The sequence below is a fragment of the Lagopus leucura genome, unplaced genomic scaffold, assembly GCF_019238085.1.
Source record: "Lagopus leucura isolate 7727_CA_CO unplaced genomic scaffold, USGS_WTPT01 Super-Scaffold_100026, whole genome shotgun sequence".
NCBI lineage: Eukaryota > Metazoa > Chordata > Aves > Galliformes > Phasianidae > Lagopus > Lagopus leucura.
Genome location: NW_024962277.1, coordinates 4,346,125 through 4,365,942, shown reverse-complemented (window position 1 = coordinate 4,365,942; position 19,818 = coordinate 4,346,125). Strand labels below are relative to the sequence as shown.

Here is a 19,818-nt window from a genome sequence, read left to right as displayed (position 1 = left end):
ATTTCAATGCATTCAGCAAAATAATATGTATTTTTTACTAATTAAACTTGACAATGTACACTGCATTTTAGCTGATGTCCTTGTATGTGTTGAATACTTCTGGGAGGAAACTAAAAAAATTTTAATTGCAAGACTAAAAATATTTTTTCTGCTGAACTGATAAAGCACGAGGCTAAATTATCTCAGTTACATTAGCTTAAACCAGAGCAGTTCCACAGCCAACACATAATGGAACTGGTTCAGATTTAGGCCAGTATGACTGAGGTATGAATATGGCCCACGTAAAAAATATCTAAATGATCATACCAATGTGTTTACAAGAGGTATGAGGCACGTATATTGTTTCTACGTGCAGTGAGATGACATCAAATATTTGTTATATTTGTTTTAAATATATATATTGCAATATATATATTTAGAGTTTTTCAGTATATACATTTTTACCAATATGCTATAATATAGATTTAGGTGACATTATACTTGCTTTTTCAAGTTTTAAAGGTGCAGGATCTGTTGCACTGTCCATTCATACGCAGGATAGATGTGTCTGGACGTCCAGTTTACCAATCCACTGTAATCACCTGGTATTTTTTGTAGTTTATTGTACTTTTATAGTGTTACAGCAGCTTTCAAGACTGATCAGACTCAGGTTTGGAAGCAGACTCAAGATCCAGGCCCGATGGTGGTGGAGGCTGATCCCTTTCTGAAGGTGACACTCTCAGTCTCTAGGGGAGGAGGAGCATGCTGGCTGCCCCGCTGTTCAGCATGCCCCCAGAAGCAGCATTAGCTTGGTCGCTGCAGGGAGCCACGTGCTACTGGTGTGGTGGCTGCCAGCTGGTAGTGGGGATGAAGACAAAGATCTAGCAAATTTGACGATCCAACGGGGAACTGATACTGCACATTTAAAACAATTTTTTTGTGTTCTACTCTGTTGTTTTTGGCTTTACACCTAGTTGCTTGCATGGCATAGATGAATTGCTTTGTTATTGTTGTAACTATGTGCTTGAGCTTTTTCTGCAGCCTCTGTTCCTTTCAACTATGAGTCTTTCCGAATATTCTGAAGCAATTCTGTTTTAGGGTGGTGGCATGGAATTGGTGTTGCCTCTTGCCAACTTTATTCCCCTACATTTTTTATTGAAATAGAGATGCATGCTTCAGAATAGCGAGCTGTGCCTGCCTAAACCAATCTGATAAAGAATCTTTAAAGATCCCATTCCCAGAACTAATCTCACACAGCAACTCACTGTTAACTTCAGTTTCATCTCATTGCTGAATATAAGCTGTATATTAACTTTCAGCTATACTAAAATCCGTTGCTAATATTCCTTCCACAAATTTAGCTCTTCAGCATAGGTAGAAGGAGAAAATCTAGGTCACAGACTGCATAATAAAAACCTGTATGGCTTCTACAGTATAAACAAGGACATTTTGGGAAGTTGTAGAATCATTAAGGTTGGAAAAGACCACTAAGAACATCTAATCCAACCATCAAAGTCCTTAAGATTCACCAATTTTCAATTTCATTTTGACTTCATTTCTCTGCACTAAGACTTACACAATAATTGAAAATAGCATAACCTATCTACACACACACACACACACACACAAAGAGGAATACGGCTATTTTACATTCATGTGCCATAGGAGTGTAAAATAGCTCATATACAGAAAAAAAATGTTTTTATCAAAGCTTAATATTCGGTAGAAAAATTGCATATGACAGCAACACCAGTGACAGCTGATAAATAACAGTCTGCCAAGAGACAGGTTTCCAATATAAATCAACAAAGCATCCAAATTCACTGTGCTAGAATCACATCTACTTACAAGTATTGGGCTGTTCATGATATTTTTCTCAAATACTACTTTTGCTGGTATTACTGAGTGCTAGATCCTTTATGTGCCTGTGATTATGCCTCCTGAACACAAAGAGAACAGATCAATTATTTGCAGAGCAGAATGAAAGCAACCCACAAAGAGTTGTTTTTTTTTTTTTTTGCTTAATTATAAATAGATGTGCCAGAAATGGGCAGCCAGCTAAGTGCTGGTACTGGCTGAATAACTCATTAATATAATTTAATTAAACTGTTAAGAGTTAGCAACAGATTGTCAGGAAAACTAAAGCTGCTTTGCAAGAACATAGAATGAAAGTCAAAAGCCTGAATGTATAAATGTATTTAGGAGACTACGGAGTAAGAGAAAGACGTACCACCCGCTAAAGATTCACCTGCTTTCTATTCTTTAAATTCCCCAGTCTCCACCTGCAAGCCCATTTAATCCTGCCTAATACTTTTTGCCCGCAATAACTTCCTACTGAAATGATTCCTTTTGCTGTCCCCAATTGTAGCTATAGATCTGTTGATACTGTGGTCAGTTACGCTTAGCTGCCTCCCTCCCTGTCCATATCTGGCTCTGTGTGTCAAGGATGGCTCCCCTTGGCCAAGCTTCAGTTCTTGTGTGCACGTGTCTGCAATACAACTGACTGTGCCTGTGAAGTACACATGCATCTTGTTTGTACATACAGACTTTGGCATGCACGATTCAGGAAACTGGTAATGCATTCAACTAATATGTTTATTAAAAAAATTGGTGTGTGTCCACAGCAATTAATAGGGCCCTTCATTTGTGCATACTGAGACTTTGGAGGTATGGTTGTCTCAGGTACAGTCAGTAATCATAGCCTGTCTTGAGACATGCTCTAAGTGCAACCTGTGGTAGTGTATGTTTTATCGAGTCTGTCACTTCTATGTGCGTGTTCTTTCTAGGAGCCATTTGCTATATCACTTCCTCAAAGAGTTCTGTTCAAATAGTTGAAACAAAATAACACAAAGGATGGGGAAAGGCTCATCTGGGGAATTTGACCAAGGATGCATTGCAGAAATGAATGGATTCAGCTAAGCTAAGGAAGGCAAGTTTAGATCAGATACTTTATAAGAGACCTCTTCTGAATACAAAAGACCACTAGGCTCCAGAGAAGCCGCCAACAGACATCGCAGATGAGCATCAAAACAAATGCTCACACAAAAGATTAAAAATTAGATTTGGGGAGTCAGTAAAAAAGCTTTTCTACTGTTGAAACTGAACTGAGACACTGGGGAGCTTTTCTTGTGAGCTCTGGAGTCCTTACTTCCCGGTGGAAGGAAGGGAACTGTAGGCAGCTCTTGAAGAATGTCTGTATTTGGCAGAACAGACACACTAATGTGCAAAGACATTTCCCGTGACAGGCTGGTCTTCCAGCCCAAGACATTTCAAGGCAATTACTATAATTTGTTTTGCTCTGATACCTTTAAAAAATAAAACGTTGGGAGAATACATCCCTGGTGCAATTTTCCTCAAATTAAAGCTTTGTCACATGCATATAGCCTACATCATAAATTCTAGTGAAATACATCCAGAGAACTCTGGAGGGAGCTTGTTTTGAATGCTGAGGATTCACTTTGTCACAGAGACACAAATAAGTTTTAACAGTTTTACATACAAATTGGATTTCGCCCATCCTTTTTATTGACTTGAAAGCAGGTCATAAAAAGTAGAAAGTTAATAATGTTTAAATTAGTGAAAACTGTGATAATACAGGTAAAAATACTGTTAATAATTATTAGTGAGATACATTGGGACAGATTATTGATAAAGCTAAAACACAAGAATGTTTTATTCAAACACTAATGTATGATGTTACAGTAAATGTCAATCGCTTTAAAAAAATCACTTGAGAGGAGAAAATCTTGCTTAACAAGATGTGTTCATAGGTAAGAAATAAAGACAAACAAAGCAAATGAAGATACCTCTCAGGTCTGTACTAATTCTTCATTAGAGAGAAAAAACAATTGAGATAAAACTTGAAAAAAAAAAAAAGTAATAGGATTTTTCTTCTAACAAAGATATGTTAAAATATGTATGAGCACATTAGATTTCCTGTGTGCAACCAAGCAAGTCATGACAGTGTAACCCAGATCCCAAAGTATGTAAGCACCCTTGTGTGGTGACTGGGGTGACAGGGACTTACTGTCAGGATGTGGGCCCTGCCAGGGGCTTCCTTTCTGTAGAGCTCTACCCTGCTAGTTGCAAATAGCTGTCTTGATATATTGCCAAAATATGGAGGGTAGGCAACACAGCAGTAAGAGAAACAGCTAGCTTCATGCCATGTAGCTCTGGGGGAAAGAAGTGTGTGAGAACAAAAGCAATGTTTTTGAATAGAAAACTATTCCTAGTTTTCTGGCAAGTATATTACATGTCAGGAGATCAAACTCACACAGCTGAATGAATGGAACATGCTACAAACTAGGAGATTTTGGTATTGTAAGGTACCGTTGAACTTTGAAAACTTTGAAATTTGGATTCTTTTCACAATAGTGACTCTAGAAAATGTTTGGTTTTTTTTTTTACTGCACCTACTGTCTGTGTATCTATTGAACTGCACGAAATTAATTGACATGAATTATTTTCCTGTCTATCAGCGTTTCAGAGGTGGTACAATACAATAATATGGGGAAGCACCATGTGTGTTTCATATTCATTTTTATCACCACCTGACTGGGAGGTGGCAAGGGACCAAATCTTCACTTAAGCAAGAAAAAATGTGTTAAATTGTAAAGACAGTGAGATTTCAGTCTAGAGTCAGCTTTCTTGGGTGACAGCGAGAGAGCAAAAGATACAGCCCAGCTTGTTTATCTGGGATACACAGCCAATTCAAAGTGGAAGATGTTAAGAAAGTACATAGCAAAGCAACCTATAAGGTTGTCAAAGTCCTCATGTAATTACAAAAATAGCATATTAATACACTGATCAAAAAAATTTGTAGCAGCAGGAATAAAAAATGAGATATTGTAAGCAGGACTTTTTGTATAGACTAACTCTTGTGTAAGTCACAGAAACTCTTGTTTTAATTCGTTTATTTCAACTAATGAAAGCCAATATTTCAGTTGCTATGCACATACAAACGTGCTGATGGTTTTGTTAGAAACTTACATGAACTAACCCACAGGTACGTGAGACTTGGTAAAGTGTTGTATTTTCTTCTTTATTAAGGATGAGTCCACTTAACTGACTGAGCATAACTTGCTTGCTAAAACATTGCTTTAAGCTAGCTAGAGGTCCCATTACTGTAAGGTGAAAGTGTAGTGCCTATTGCACCCATCACATTTCTTCCCCCAAATCAGATATGAGTGTACAGGCTATTGCCAAATGTGCTGACCTGGGAGAGATCTGTCTGGTCTGTTCATTTAGATGATGAGGTAACCGTGGGGAAGTTCTATGCCACCTTCCTGATACAGGACTACTTTAGGAAATTCAAGAAACGCAAAGAACAAGGACTGGTGGGGAAATATCCTGCGAAGAATACCACGATTGCTCTGCAGGTGATTTTGTTTTTACATTTTAACTAACCATTTTGTGAGCTTGACATACCAGGTAGATGAATGTTGATGGTTGTGCAGTGCTGCAAGGATTTTGTTTAGCTGGGACTCTTTGTTCGTCAGAAAAGTAAAACATAATCCAGCTTTTCTGTCTGTAACAAGGTAAGTGCAGTACTTTATTCTCTGTGGATTACTCAAATGGTAGCAACAGTTATAAGATTCCTCAACCAATAGAGTTGATGTAAATACCAGATAAATGAAGTTCTAAGCTACCATTTCCATTATTTGTTTTACTTGTCTTTTATTTCTTGTGTTTCTACCACATTGTAAGCCAGTTCTCAGAAAACATCCTGACAGATGTTATAGTAAAGAAATTTTTGTATGCTGTTGTTTTGCTTCCTAATTCTCACTATTCTTTTATTTTTAATTTTTTTTCCCCACTCATGATTACTGGTGAGATTACTTCCTATCAGCAGTTTCAGTGTTTGGAACTTAACTTTCTATAGAATTAATGTCAGCGTACTTTATTAATGCCATGTACTTCTGCCTGTCTCTTAAAACAAGCTATCAGATGGAAACCAGGACTGTAGACAGTGCTCTTTGACCTTCTCTCTCAGGAAGCCTGCAGCAAGCTGTCCATTGAGTATAAGTGATCTGGAGGTTATGATTTGAAAGATTCTATCTGGGTATACCCTTTGTGTTATAAACTTTGAAACAGAAAAATGGGAGGCTGTCCTCAAATAATTCCAGACGTCATACACTGCATTATTTTTATTGGATTAGGACTTTATTTCTGTTACTGGGCCTTATGAAGAGAAGAAAAGCAACTAGTTTTGAAATGATAAGCAGTAATTCCTGTTAGCTATCTACTAACATTTCTGTTGCATTAAGTACACTCCAAGGGCATGAGTCACAAAATTCCTTAGGGTTGGATTGCTCACAGTGCCTTTCTTTTCCTGTTGACTGATATTTATGCATTAAGAAGGAATCTAACTTTGCTCTGGTCTTACTTCTGTGGCAGTAGTTAAAGAGATGGCTTTCTGTGGTGATGGAAATGTGTATCGAGCCAAACAAATCACGTTGCCAGTATAGATAAATGTTCAGTGAAGCATGAACAAGTTTAATTACTCTCATCTACTGTGCAGAGCAAATGATGAATTAATTTTAGCCTAACCTATGTAATATTTTCATCTAGATGTTACATTTATTTACACATAACTCTCTTTGTTAGGAGGTACAAATAAAAATTTCTCTTCGTATCACAAATAAACAAAACACTTATCTATTGAGCAGAACTTGGTTTGGGGAACATACTTCAGGTTATCTAACTACACTTTTTCTCATGATTTCTTTTTAAACTAATATCAACAATTAGCTTGGGAGAAAAAAGCCCTCTAGTAAGCATCAGCTGAGGGGTTAACGAGTTTTGCTCAAGTTCAATTTAATTGTCTGCTGCGTTGATGTTGCATTCACAGCAGGCTTAGCTAGAAGGGAGTCTGGGTTTGAGCAAAAGCCCAGAGCCTTCGTGTGGTTGTAGAGCAGAGCTCAGCCTCAGCACTGGAGGATGGACTCGATGGAGATGAGTAACACTGGGAAATCAAGACTGGGCTACTATGTTTCTTATGTTCACTGCTATAGTGTAGGTCTATTCAGCTGTTCTGCATGCTTGCTTTCTTACTTCAGGAGTTGGGGATTTTTATTCTGTTCATATTAATTTAACCTTATTCTAATGTTGTATCAGTGCAGCTGTGGTGTTTGGATTTTTTGTTTGTTGTTTTCTCCTCTGTAAAACAAGCAGGTAGTAAAAACATGTTCATTTTCTGAAAGTAAAATGGTTTTCTGAAGAGTTTCATAGTCACATGCTTTCAGCACTATGAAATTCTTAAGACATAAGAGTTAAGAATTCATGTTTGTGCTTTATTTCAGATCCAGTGAGTTTATATAGCAATATATGTAACTATCCATCATTTTTCTATAATCTATGAAGCAGAGCTTATAAGCATCACTTCCATTTCCTGATATCACTGCAAAATGCCTCAACTATGGAGCACTGTTTATTTTATAAGAAATACTGTGGTGATAGTGATTCTTATTCAAACTGTTACATTTCCTCATCTTAATGTAAGCTTAAACACCTTTATGCGTAGGCTGCTTCATACTTCAAGACAGATTTGCACTTGGTTCACTTTATAGGGAAAATCCTTTTTTGGTTGTTCCAATGTTTATGAACATTGACATGCTTTTCTAAAAGTTCTGACTTTGGGCTCTTTCATCATACAAAATCTTCTTAGTGTAAAAAGAAGATCTAAAATGTAGAAAATTGATCTTAAAACTATGTGCTAGTAGTTCATCTTTTTGAAATATTTAACTTTTTTATGTTTCCATGTTTAACTTGACTTTTAAACACTTCTGTGTTTTGTTGCATGGTGCTTTTCAGGTAGTTTTAAAGTGCACTCCCTCTGAATGACTAATTCACAGGTATAGTTATCAGTCACAGGACATTTTTTCCCACTGAGAGACTCCTACAGTTCTGTTACTTCTGCATTTAAAAGCACACATGTCATCTCAGCGCTGTGCCACAGACAGAGGCATCATTAATGGTCTCTTGAGACGTGGTCTAGCACACAGTGTATTAGTGCTGAGTGCTTTGTGCTTCATAGCATCTTGAAAGAATTGCAGGTGTTATTGTCTCATAAAGCACAGCTGCACAGAATTGTTGTGTTAATTTCAAGGCATCTGGTATATTTAGAAGAAAGTCTATTTAAAGCTATGCTTGGCTTTATTATGTAATTATGTTGCTCAGAGCACTGTGTGTCACCAGTTTGCTTTCCCACACAAATTAGGCAACAAAGGCATCAGAAATTAAATTTTGCAGAGAAAATGTCTGAATAAGAAAAGCACTTTTGCAAATGTCTTGTGAAGTCTTTAGAATAGAACTAGATGCAGTCAAACACAGTAGCGTGCATCTCTTTTCTTCCTCCACTTCAAAGAAAAATCAACAAACCTGAGTAGAAACAACAGCTGCTTTCTTACAGAGCAGCATGAATAATTTAGTGTGCAGTTTTGATTGTTATCCCTTTACAACTAGTGGCTGAACATCACTTGCATGTGTTTTATCTGCTCTGTTATAGATCTTTCAATCTTCTAATGTCTTTGAAGACAAAGTTTGCTGAAAGCTGCAGGGTAAATGTACATAAATATTGACTTCCATATGCAAAAAAAAAAAAAAAAAAAAAAAAGTATCCACTAAAAACGTACTTGTAGGTAAAAACAAAATGTTTTATCAGTACATACTTCCCTTGTGGTCTCTGCAGAAGACTTTTGAAGTGGTTTAGAGGAGCAATATTCCTACTGCCAGATAAGTATTTTTGCATCAGTCCAACTTCAGCAGTAGTTGGTTGGCTCATGTCTCAAAGTATGGTCTTCTTATCAGCAAGAGTGCAGCATGGGAATTTGTCTCATGATGCAGAACTCTCCTGGCACAAAAATTGTTCTTAGATTGCTTGGAATACTTTGTTGTACTCTGCTTAAAATAGGGCAATACACGGGAGTGGTCGTTTGAATGACAGAGTTGGCAAAATTGTAGATGAATCTGTTAGTGCAAATAAGCTGAGGAACGTTTTAATTCTGCAAACAAGTATTGCTTGCAGAACCTATGGCTTTGGTACTGAATGTCAGAGGAGAAAGCTGATTATTTTAGCTTAACCAGCAGATACATGTTTATGTACAGTGATCCAGGTTTTACTCTTTTACTATTGGTTATGTCACTGCAAAAGATATGTCACAGGCAAATTAGTGATGCTGAAGAGAAATGAGATGATAAAAGCTGCCTGCCTTTATTTAGCCTTCTTTAAAAGGGAATAATTCTCCAAGAAATAAACCAGAAGGAAGTGGGACGTGTAATTGAAATTACGTGACTACTGAATATGTTGCTGACAAACATATGCCTTTTCTCAGCATTCAGGCATACATTTATGGGAAGTTGTCACTGTTTGTCTGACAGGGATATAAGCTGGGAGTTTTTGCCAGAGTTAAAATTTATAATGCTGCTGTCTAAGAGTGTTGTGTTCACAGAGAGGCACAGCTAGAAGGGAGACTGGGTTTGAGTGAAAGCCTGGACTTCTTGTGCAGCTGTAGAGCAGAGCTCAGCCTCAGTGCAAGAGGATGGGCTCAGTGGAGATGCTGTAGCGTAGGTCTATTCACCTATTCTTCCACATGCTTGTTTTCTTTAGGATTTCTGACATGGTATTCTGTTTATCCTACAGTTTATTTTAAAATGGCAGTGATTTGGAAATGCAAATGATGATATTACTAATGACTGAGTAACCAAAATAGTAAAGCCTTTGGTCTGCCTTGAAATCTGTACCTGGGAATGTTAATCTTACTTCCTTTTAGCACCTTACACAATTATGACATTAGCAAACTTGCTAAGCTTGGCTGTGCAGTTAGCATAAGAAGTAGGAGAATGTATTCACAAAAAGTACATTGTATATTAATTCTCCAGTAAGTGATTTTAGGTTTAGTTCAATTATATCTTATCTCTCAAAGTTCACCCTTGAGAAAGAGAATGTAATTGCCAAATTCAGGTAGGTAATGTGAGCACCTATTTCAGGAAGTGAGATACTGAAACTAGAACTGAAGAAGAGTGTATGGTAATGTCAGATATGAAGCTTTTTGCTTGATCCCTTTTCAGGTTCTGATTGCCCACACTGCCCAAACACCATTTTGCTCCCCAGCCAGCAAGCTCTTTCCTTTCGGAGCTGAAGCCTGGCTGCAGCGTGCTGCCGGGGTCGCGTGAGTGGGACTGAGCCACGCGTGGTGTCCTCCACGGTCCTTCAGTTCTGTCTGCAGCAATGAAGCATGCAAAACTCCCCATGCATTTTCATGCCACATTATTCCCCTTGGGAATAATGCACATCTTCATGCCCATTCCCCATGCAAATAACATGCGTTTGATACGTATCCGTATCAAAAATACACAGCTAAATGATGAAATAGGCTTTTAATAGTGAGCAACAATTGTGCCAAGTGTAAGTCTCTCATTGGCAGTCCCAGCAGAGACCTCCTGCTACAAGTTGCTCGTGATAGCAGACTGGAGAAAGAATTTGAATGAGTACGTGCTGAGCTCCCAGCTGCTGGAGCTAGGTGGCTTTCTGTCTTAAACTAAAGCTTTAAAACAGATTTCTGTGTATCACAGTGCAATGCAGATGGGCTGCAATTATTTCACTGCTTTCTTTACCATTTGAGCTCTGCTAAAACTGCTGCTGCTATAGCAAAGATCTCCTCATGTTTCCTGTGTGAACACAGGCTGCAAACATGTTTTTGACATTAAACATACATCCCATTGAAATACGCTATTATAGTTCTTGTCGATTGCTTATTGCTTTATTATAAGATGATGTAGGGTTCCATAAACATCAGTGGTCTTTTAGTCAGCACCTACTCTGCTAATAAGTGATCACCTCAACAGGATTGGATTGTAGTTGACTACAGGCCTTTTATTTATAATATTAAAGAGGTATATAGGAGAATGCATCTTCTACAACTACCAGGATACAAAAACTTGATGACTGTTTTTAAAAGTAACTGAAGAATTTGCATTCCTAATATATTATGATATTGTCCTTAATTTAGGCAGGACTAAGGACACTTCATGATATCGGCCCTGAAATACGCCGAGCTATATCCTGTGACTTGCAAGATGATGAACCAGAGGAAAACAATCCAGACGAGGAGGAAGAAGTGTATAAAGTAATGTCAGAACACAGCTCTGTGATTTTTTTGTTATGTAATATGAGTTTTATAGAATGAGCTTATCCCTGAATGTGGAAGAATAATAAAAACCTCAAGTCAGCAAAACGTAAATATTTAATGAACATCAGTATATTGCATTTATATCTGGAAAAGTGGTATTACCAGGACACCTGCATCTCATCATAATCTTAGGAAGCAGTTCCTGTTGGGTGATTCTCCCACCCCTAATTCCTTCCTGTTAATTCTTACTTATTCTTAAGCAGATTCTAAGAAAGATAGGAGCTTTGCACAGCGCCTGCAAAGCCAAATTGTGATAGTGTTAAGGAAACTGGACATACCTTAATTTCTGCTTTGGTGGAAGAGATGAAATTCTAGGCAGACAAGCCTCAGCAGATGCAGAGGTGCATGTATAAAAAAAAAACAACAAAACTAGAGTTACACTGTAGTTAACTAAAGATAAAGGCCAGTCTCAGTTTCCTGTGAGGGATATCAACAAAAATCAATCTGGGAAAAAGATTAATTTCAGGAGCTATCTGCACACCATTGTTAGCCAGCAAGAAAGCTTAATTAAGAAGTAGATGCAAAGGTGATCTTCTGCAGAAATGGTCGTAAACCCCATAGTTTGCTTTTGTCCTTCACCAAAGAAGAGGATGTGGCACTGGGGACAGTGCTACAGTGACCAGCAGTGGATGTGTTTCTCTGCCAATCATCATAACGTCCTGTCTTCTCTAGATTGAGCTTCAAGACAGACTGCTGTCATCCAGGACCCACACCTGGCTAGACAGGGAGGCTACATAATCTGGGTTAGATGTGAAAGAGAGTTGCATGACATAGTCATAATTTTTCACTTCATTCTCTTTCTCACCATCCATTACACTCTCAGGGCTGATAAAGAGTTATTACTCTTTCTTGTACCTCTGCAAGAAGGAAGAACGGAACCACTGAAGCTTAATGCTGTCTACTTGAGATATGCTTGCAAGCTGTTGCATGGCACTCCATCCTGTCTGAGTGACGCCTGCTGCAAACCAGTGCTCCATGAGAATAGGAGAATTCCACCAAAACGTTCTTGAGAGTTACACAGACATGTCCGTTTCTGAGGAATTTGGTGCATGTTCTTCGTGTATGGGAATCTGGGTTTCTCCTGTATAATGAAACATGGAGAAAGCCAGAAGTCACAGGTGTATGGAAAAAGAATACCGTTCACTGCATAATGTAGATTTGACTTTGAAATCCAAATATTGTCATTGTCACAATCACATCTCTGTCACTTCAGGAGATGCCATGTGAGGCATCATGAAATTAGAAAGAAAATTCACAGTGTATTTGAATTGTTACTTTGTACGCGTGTAGGAAAAAAGTAAATGATCATCAGTCAAAAATATGTTCTACTAAGGTATCTGATTTTCTTTTTTCTTTCTCTTCTCCTAAAACAGAGGAATGGTGCCCTCTTTGGCAACCATATAAACCACATTAGCAGTGACAGACGAGATTCGTTTCAGCAGATCAACACCACGCACCGTCCCTTACATGTGCAGCGGCCTTCATTTCCATCTGCAAGCGATCCTGAGAAAAATGTATATCCTCAGACAGGAAATTCTGTGTACCACAATCATCATAATCACAACTCAGTAGGAAAACAAGTTCCAAACTCAACAAATGCCAATCTCAATAATGCCAATGTATCCAAAGTTGTTCATGGGAAACACGCTAATTTTGGAAGTCATGAGCATAGATCTGAAAATGGTTACCATTCATACTCTAAAGCTGACCGTGAGAAGCGTAGAAGGCCAAGCAGTAGGAGGTAAATGTACACACGTATTTGCTTTTAAAGGAATTTTGAATGTTTAGTAAGAAAACTTGTGCCATGTGAAACTAATTTGTTATATTTAGCTTCATTTCGGTTCCTTATTGATTTATGAACTTAAAGTATGGCTGTAAGATATGGGAAAAGTTTATAATTTTAATAAGGTTTGAAAATAGTCATTTTCTTAAAATAGAAGTTACTTTACAGGCATTGTAATCACACAGTTTTGAGAAATTCACTGGTGATTATAAAATATCTTTCTCCATAATTTCATGGCTTACCTGGATAGAACCCGCTACTACGAAACATATATTAGGTGAGTTCACTTTTTTATGTTTACAAAGTAGTTCCCAGTTTTAAAAATTAACCATCTAAGAATGCATATGCTGAGGAAAAAAAAAAAAAAGGGAGTACTTCTGAGATACATTTTCTACTGCTAATTTTGAGAGAGTATTCTTCTATTCTTCTGGTTAAATATGTCCAGGCAGGTTCGTGCTGTTTTCAACAGGCAAAGATCACACTTGATGGTAATCCTCGTTTAAAATTGAATTGCATAGGCTGGAAAGATAATGATGATAGCTTCTGTGAATATTGTTGTTTGAGATTGCATTTGAAGGGGCACTACACTTCTCTTGCTTTTATGTTGGAATATTTCCAAAGGCAAGATTTAAAAATTGGATATGGTGTTACATGAAATTCATTGCTAAGTGTACACTCTGTGGTAGCTTGAGGTGTCCAGATGTACACACCCAGTTTCAGTTTTTCCTGGATGACATCAGTGGGTTCTCTTTAATTTTTTTAGCTATTTCATAAACTTGAGACATTTGAGAGAGGTTTATTCTACCAAATATCCTGAATTTATATTTTGTAAAAATGTCTTTGTAAAAATGTCTTTGGCTTTGTGGGGCATCTGCACATTTTCATATTTGTATCCCAAATATGCATTCCCCCGATCTTTTCACATTTGTATCAGATCAATACTTCTGGGCTGTACTTCCTCAGAACATACTTAAAGTCACACTCTGCCCACAAGAGTTGTCAGTGCTTGTCTTTTTTTCTTGAAAGTACCTTAATCAGTCCCAAGTGTTTGCTTGCTGCTTACAGGTCTGACTCTGGTGATGGCCGTCGACCAACTATTTGCCGTGAAGAACGTGACATTCGAGACTATTGCAATGATGATCATTATTTGGGAGAGCAGGATTATTATAGTGGAGAAGAATACTATGAGGAAGACAGCATGTTGTCAGGAAGCAGGTGAGTGTGTTTGTTTAACCTGAGGAAGGGACTTCAGTAATTGATGTACTAATCCACGTAGGCTTCACCGAGTGCACTTGCACTGAAAATCCTCTAATAAATTTAATTCTTCACAACCACTGATTAATGAAGTGATGGACAAGAAGAGTTGGTGTACCAAGGATCTTTGTGTTTGTCATCAAATGCTGAATCCAGCAGAAGTTTTTTACCAAATTTAAAGCAAAGCAGAAAAGTTCATTTGACCTGAGTATAAACTAGTGCTGGTATTAACTCAACTAATATAGAATTGGGTATCCTTCTTTTGAAAATTCTCATTATATTACTTCATTAATCATCCTAATCTTGGCATCATTTTCTGTCTTGTTAAAACACACACTTAACACTCTCACGGTTGTCCTGGCCTTTATGTGCTGGGAACAGATGGTTTTTATGTTTTTTTCATACTCCTTATGGAAACATCATAGATGGCATTTCAGTCAGCACGTTGGCATTTCTTCATATTTGTATTACTGAACAATATGGAAACTTGTATTCATCTGAGGCTCTGTGCAGGGTTAGCTTTATAACCCAATTCCTCTCAATTTTCTGACTCAATTATGCTTTTTCTGGCCCAAACCCAGAGAGGTAGCTTGGTTAATCGTAGCATTTCTGTCAAGTAGAGTTTCGTTGTTCTTATTTTCAACTTGGCATTCAAATCTTAATTTTAGACTTAAGCAAATAAAGCCTTGATTTTCTTTTGATAATTTTAACTTCTTTGCTGCAATTTTCTTTACCTTGACTTCTTCAGGAATGGACCACTGTAGGTTTTTCTAACTTTAGAACTGTGCTTCCCAAGTTAGTTTGGCTTGACAAACACCACTGTGACATTGCTTCAGCAACGTCAGATCCAAACTCCACATTTGGGTTTAAAAAATCTTGAGTAGTTTGTTGCCTGGTTATCTTCCTTAAAACAGCTTCTCTTGTGCTGAATTTGCTTCAACAAATTCTCAACAATATTCTCCACTTCTATTAATGTATTTTTTAATGTTGAAATACTGCCCCAAAATAGAAGAATTTATTTCCATAAACCAACATGCACTAGCACCACACATGCTTTATTCTCCTTGTATGCTATCTTTATTTGCCATATGAATTTTAACAAGATTGGCACTGATCGTGTTGGATTGATTGAAAGCTAAGATTTGCATGAAAGCTGAGGTTCACACAATTCTCAGGACACTCATTTTTTCTATGATAATTACAGCCAAATAATAACCTTGTACTATTTGATTTTTGACTTCAGGAGTTTCAGGAGTGTGAAAGGCTGAATTCTGTTTTCTGAATTTCTGTGCTCTACCGCCTGGGTTCAAAAAAAAGGACAGGAGAAGAACAGAATTTTGTTTGTAGAGTTGTTTTTTAAGGAACATTCAGTTTAGCCTGTATTGGTAGGAATAACTTCATTGCAGATATACTTTGATAAACATTTCATGACAACATGTTGTGTAATTATACTAGTAGAAAAATGTATGCTACCTCCATCTGTTTGTACACACACCATAGATTTTAAAATTAAGTCATATAATTATAAAATGTAGTTATACCTGGTTTTGTTTGGTATCTTCTAGAAATCTAAACAGCTCAACATACGGAAACTCTGAAATAATCTTTTCTTTACTGTACTTGAATTCAGGCATGTATATGATTACCACTGTAGACATCACTGTCATGACTCAGATTTTGAAAGACCAAAAGGTTACCATCACCCACATGGGTTTTTTGAGGAAGATGATTCACAGACCTGTTATGATACGAAAAGATCTCCTAGGAGACGGCTGCTACCTCCAACACCAGCATGTACGTACATTAAGAACAATGCGTTTGCAAGCCCAGAATGATTTAAATTCATAAAAATATTTTCCAGTTTAAAAAGCTTATTTGTAACTTGGATTTCAATCTTGACATCTCATGATGAATATTGCCAGTAGATTTCTGAGAGTTGCTCAATACCTACAGATCCTAACATACAAATCAGTCAAATATCCCTTGCCTCACTGAGGCAATAGTATGAAACCAATCACTGTAATTGCTGATTTAATTGAACTCGTAAATGAAGGTAGAATGCAGCTTTAGTTATCTTTGAAACAGTCATCAGATGGGTTCAGTCTGGGCTTTCCTTATTCGAACCCACAGATGGTGCAGCATTGCTGTTGTCTCATCTGCTGGCACCTCCCTTCCCCTTAACAGCCACACTTCTTAATGACACTGAGATTACTTCCATGTAACTCCTGCTGTTTTAGTAAACACTAGAGACTGAAATTCAGTGATTTGCAGGGAAAACAGAGCCAAGAGCAAGCTTAATGGTGAGGGGTTGAGGGTTTTTTATTTATAAACTAGGGATTTGGTATTTCCTTTGGAAGTCTGACTCATTAGAATGAAGAATTTAGAAGTATGGAGAAGAAAGAATAAACTCTTATTTTTTGTTATTCACAGCACTGTACAGCGAAACTCTGAAGTTAAGTATAGAAACCAATCTGCAGAACTGGAAAACGTTTCTTTCATAAACATGACTGCATCGCATTCTGCTGCTCATATTTCTGCCTAGGACTGTATTTGCTCGTGTGATTAATCTATTTATTATAACTGCTTTCTTCTGTTAGCAAACTCTTTTTCTTATCAGTAGGATATTTTTTTGTGTGTGATAGTTGTTGCACAGTGGAATTCTGGAAACAACACACTTCAAGGAAAACTGTTTCATTTTCCTAATCAATTATGCTTTCTCCATAGCAAATAGACGATCTTCCTTTAATTTTGAATGCCTCCGCCGACAGAGTAGTCAGGATGATATTCCACTCTCTCCAAATTTCCACCATCGCACAGCTTTACCACTTCACTTAATGCAGCAGCAGGTAAATCCAGGACTTAACTAATAATGAATTACATCTTTTTATTTTCCATATCATACCTTAGACTTTCATTTTTGCTTGAAACAGTACTATAGGATTATGCATAAAGTACTAGGTGGTCATTTCTAGTGCATGAGGATACTACTGAATAATTCAGATCTTTTAATAAGCATGGGCAGTATATGGTGAATATAAATAAATCCATATTCTGTCCTGTAGCTGAATTTAATTTTTCTGAATCAGGTTACTGTTTCCTGGTTACACACTATATATGTCTACTTAGATGATCTAAACTAGGACTTGTGTCATGTGGTCTTGTTAACTGCTTTTTAATGTTTTTAATTACTTCATATTGAGTAGTAGAATAGTTTAGTTTCATATGAGCAAACATATATGGGGCACAAATCTCCTATCCCCTGCTGCAGCCCCAGCCAGAGATTTTTAAACAATTCTGAATGATAAATAGGGCCCTCTTCCTCACAGGCCAAAGAAAGCAAGGTACATAACCTAGCTACAATAAAAAAATACATTTTTATGCTATTTACTAATCTCAGTTCTGTTCCTCCTTTGCTTGACTCTAAGCAGCAGAAAATATTAACTTTGCATAGCATCTGCCAAAAGATTTGGTTGGAGCTAACTGCTGAAATCGGAATTGAGTGTGACTCAGAGTGTCTGAAATCACTAACTTTGAAAATTCTTCCCCATTCCAGGTCATGGCTGTTGCAGGTCTGGATTCCAGTAAAGCTCATAAACATTCACCAAGTCGTTCCACACGTTCATGGGCTACCCCACCTGCAACCCCTCCCAACAGGGACCGTACCCCATATTACACACCTCTAATCCAAGTTGACAGGGCTGAATCTACAGAACATATGAATGGTAGCCTGCCTTCCTTGCACAGGAGCTCTTGGTACACAGACGACCCTGATATCTCCTACCGAACATTTACACCAGCCAATTTAACAGTACCTAATGACTTTAGGCATAAACACAGTGACAAACAGAGGAGTGCAGACAGTTTGGTAGAAGCGGTAAGTATTACAGAAACTTCTAAAGTCATCAAGAGTGTCTGCTTAGCATTTGTGTTAACATCAAAATGCTTATCATTCAGTCTACACAATCTCTCTGAAAATGCGGTATTTTCACTTTCAACTGAAACTGATCTCAAGTAAAGATAGGGAAACTTCTCAGTTGCTGTGTTGTAAAGGGTCAGAGGGCTGAGAGGTAGGCTGGAAGAGATCAGCAGAAGGAAAGTTGGGAACATCAAGGACAGGGTTTAAAATGGACTTTAAGCTTTCTACCTAATGAGGATCAATTGTGAAATATCCTCTCACAAGAGCTGATGATGCTTACCTGTGTTTTCTCTGCTTTGTTTCCACTTATTTATTTATATTATTTAATATGTATAAACAGCCATTTTTGCAGTAATCTGATCAAAGATGAGGAACTCTATGATAGCTGTGTACTGGCGAGAGGGTGAACAAAGACAACCGGATTGATTTGCAGATGTACTAAAGAATGTTAGAAGTTCTTTTGTGTTAATAATATTAACATGTTTCATTTCAGACTATATTCATGTTGCATATTCAGACTATTTTCATGTTGCATTTCAGACTATAGCAGTTGCTGTTCTTGCTTTCATCTATTATTTCCTTTGACTGCTACAAGTTGAGCAATGTATTTCACTGTTTCCAAATGGGACTTCAGCATCCTTCTTCCATGTATTCTAAAATACCTAGAATGTATCTAGAACTCTGTTTCAGTAACTTATCCCAGTTTTCTCATCTGGGATTTAGTAGCTGCTGTTCTGTGTTTATAAGACTCCTCCTAAGTTTCTAACAACAGCAACTGAATGTATTGCATTATCAGTTACAGTACCATATAACTGATACAGCGTAGTTTGAAGCTATTTGATTGTTGATTTGTGAGTTAGCATGGAGTTTCTAGTATTTTCCACAAATGAAAAATGTTTTTATGATATGTCTGTTCTTCCATAATTCTGCTTTATACCTCATTCTCTGCTCTCCATCTGCCAGGTACTTATATCTGAAGGCCTAGGAAGGTATGCAAAGGACCCTAAATTTGTTTCAGCTACAAAACATGAGATTGCTGATGCTTGTGACATGACTATCGATGAGATGGAAAGTGCGGCAAGTAATCTTCTCAATGGAAATATTAGCAATGGGACCAATGGGGATATGTTCCCCATTTTAAGCAGACAAGATTATGAACTTCAAGAATTTGGTCCTGGCTACAGTGACGAAGAACCAGAACCAGGACGATATGAAGAAGATTTAGCTGATGAAATGATATGCATTACAAGCTTATAGTATTTAGCAAGGGAAATGATTTTAAATAACAGAAAAAGTGCCTCATAGTTCAAAGATGCTAGGCACTAGTTGGGGTTAACCGATCAAGTCTTGTACAAGTGACGTCACGCCTCAAGGAAGCCATAACTAATAAACAGATTATCTCCGGGTTGCTGAAATGTGATCAGAGCTGCAGCACATCATCTCTTCCCACAGAATCTTCAGTTTCTCTGTAGGAATAAGGTTATTTTGGAAAGAAGTGGGTTCTGACAATCAGTTTTTTGAGGGCTAGAGTGGGATTCTGAGGTGTAATATCTTGCCTGTCCTTCAACTTTGTGCTGCTGTCCTTCATAGTAGAGCGGGATTCTGTCAGTGAAAATGTGTAAGTCCAGCACAACACGAGGTGAGTGATGACAACCAATAATGTCATTACCTCAGTACTCAAGAGCATATCAGCTATC

General features: G+C 37.5%; 1 protein-coding gene across 1 annotated transcript in view; it reads left to right on the top strand.

The window, feature by feature from the left end:
* Nucleotides 1-19,520, top strand: part of CACNA1D (calcium voltage-gated channel subunit alpha1 D) — a 164,536-nt gene extending 145,016 nt beyond the window's left edge. The window contains exons 42-50 of the mRNA XM_042880189.1: nt 5,227-5,357; nt 10,989-11,105; nt 12,542-12,909; nt 13,202-13,228; nt 14,017-14,166; nt 15,836-15,999; nt 16,930-17,051; nt 17,759-18,079; nt 19,085-19,520. Of these exons, the coding sequence (XP_042736123.1) occupies nt 5,227-5,357; nt 10,989-11,105; nt 12,542-12,909; nt 13,202-13,228; nt 14,017-14,166; nt 15,836-15,999; nt 16,930-17,051; nt 17,759-18,079; nt 19,085-19,378 (1,694 nt within the window). The 3' untranslated portion in view covers nt 19,379-19,520. The remainder of the gene's footprint in view (nt 1-5,226; nt 5,358-10,988; nt 11,106-12,541; nt 12,910-13,201; nt 13,229-14,016; nt 14,167-15,835; nt 16,000-16,929; nt 17,052-17,758; nt 18,080-19,084) is intronic.
* The last annotated feature ends 298 nt before the right edge of the window (nt 19,521-19,818 follow it).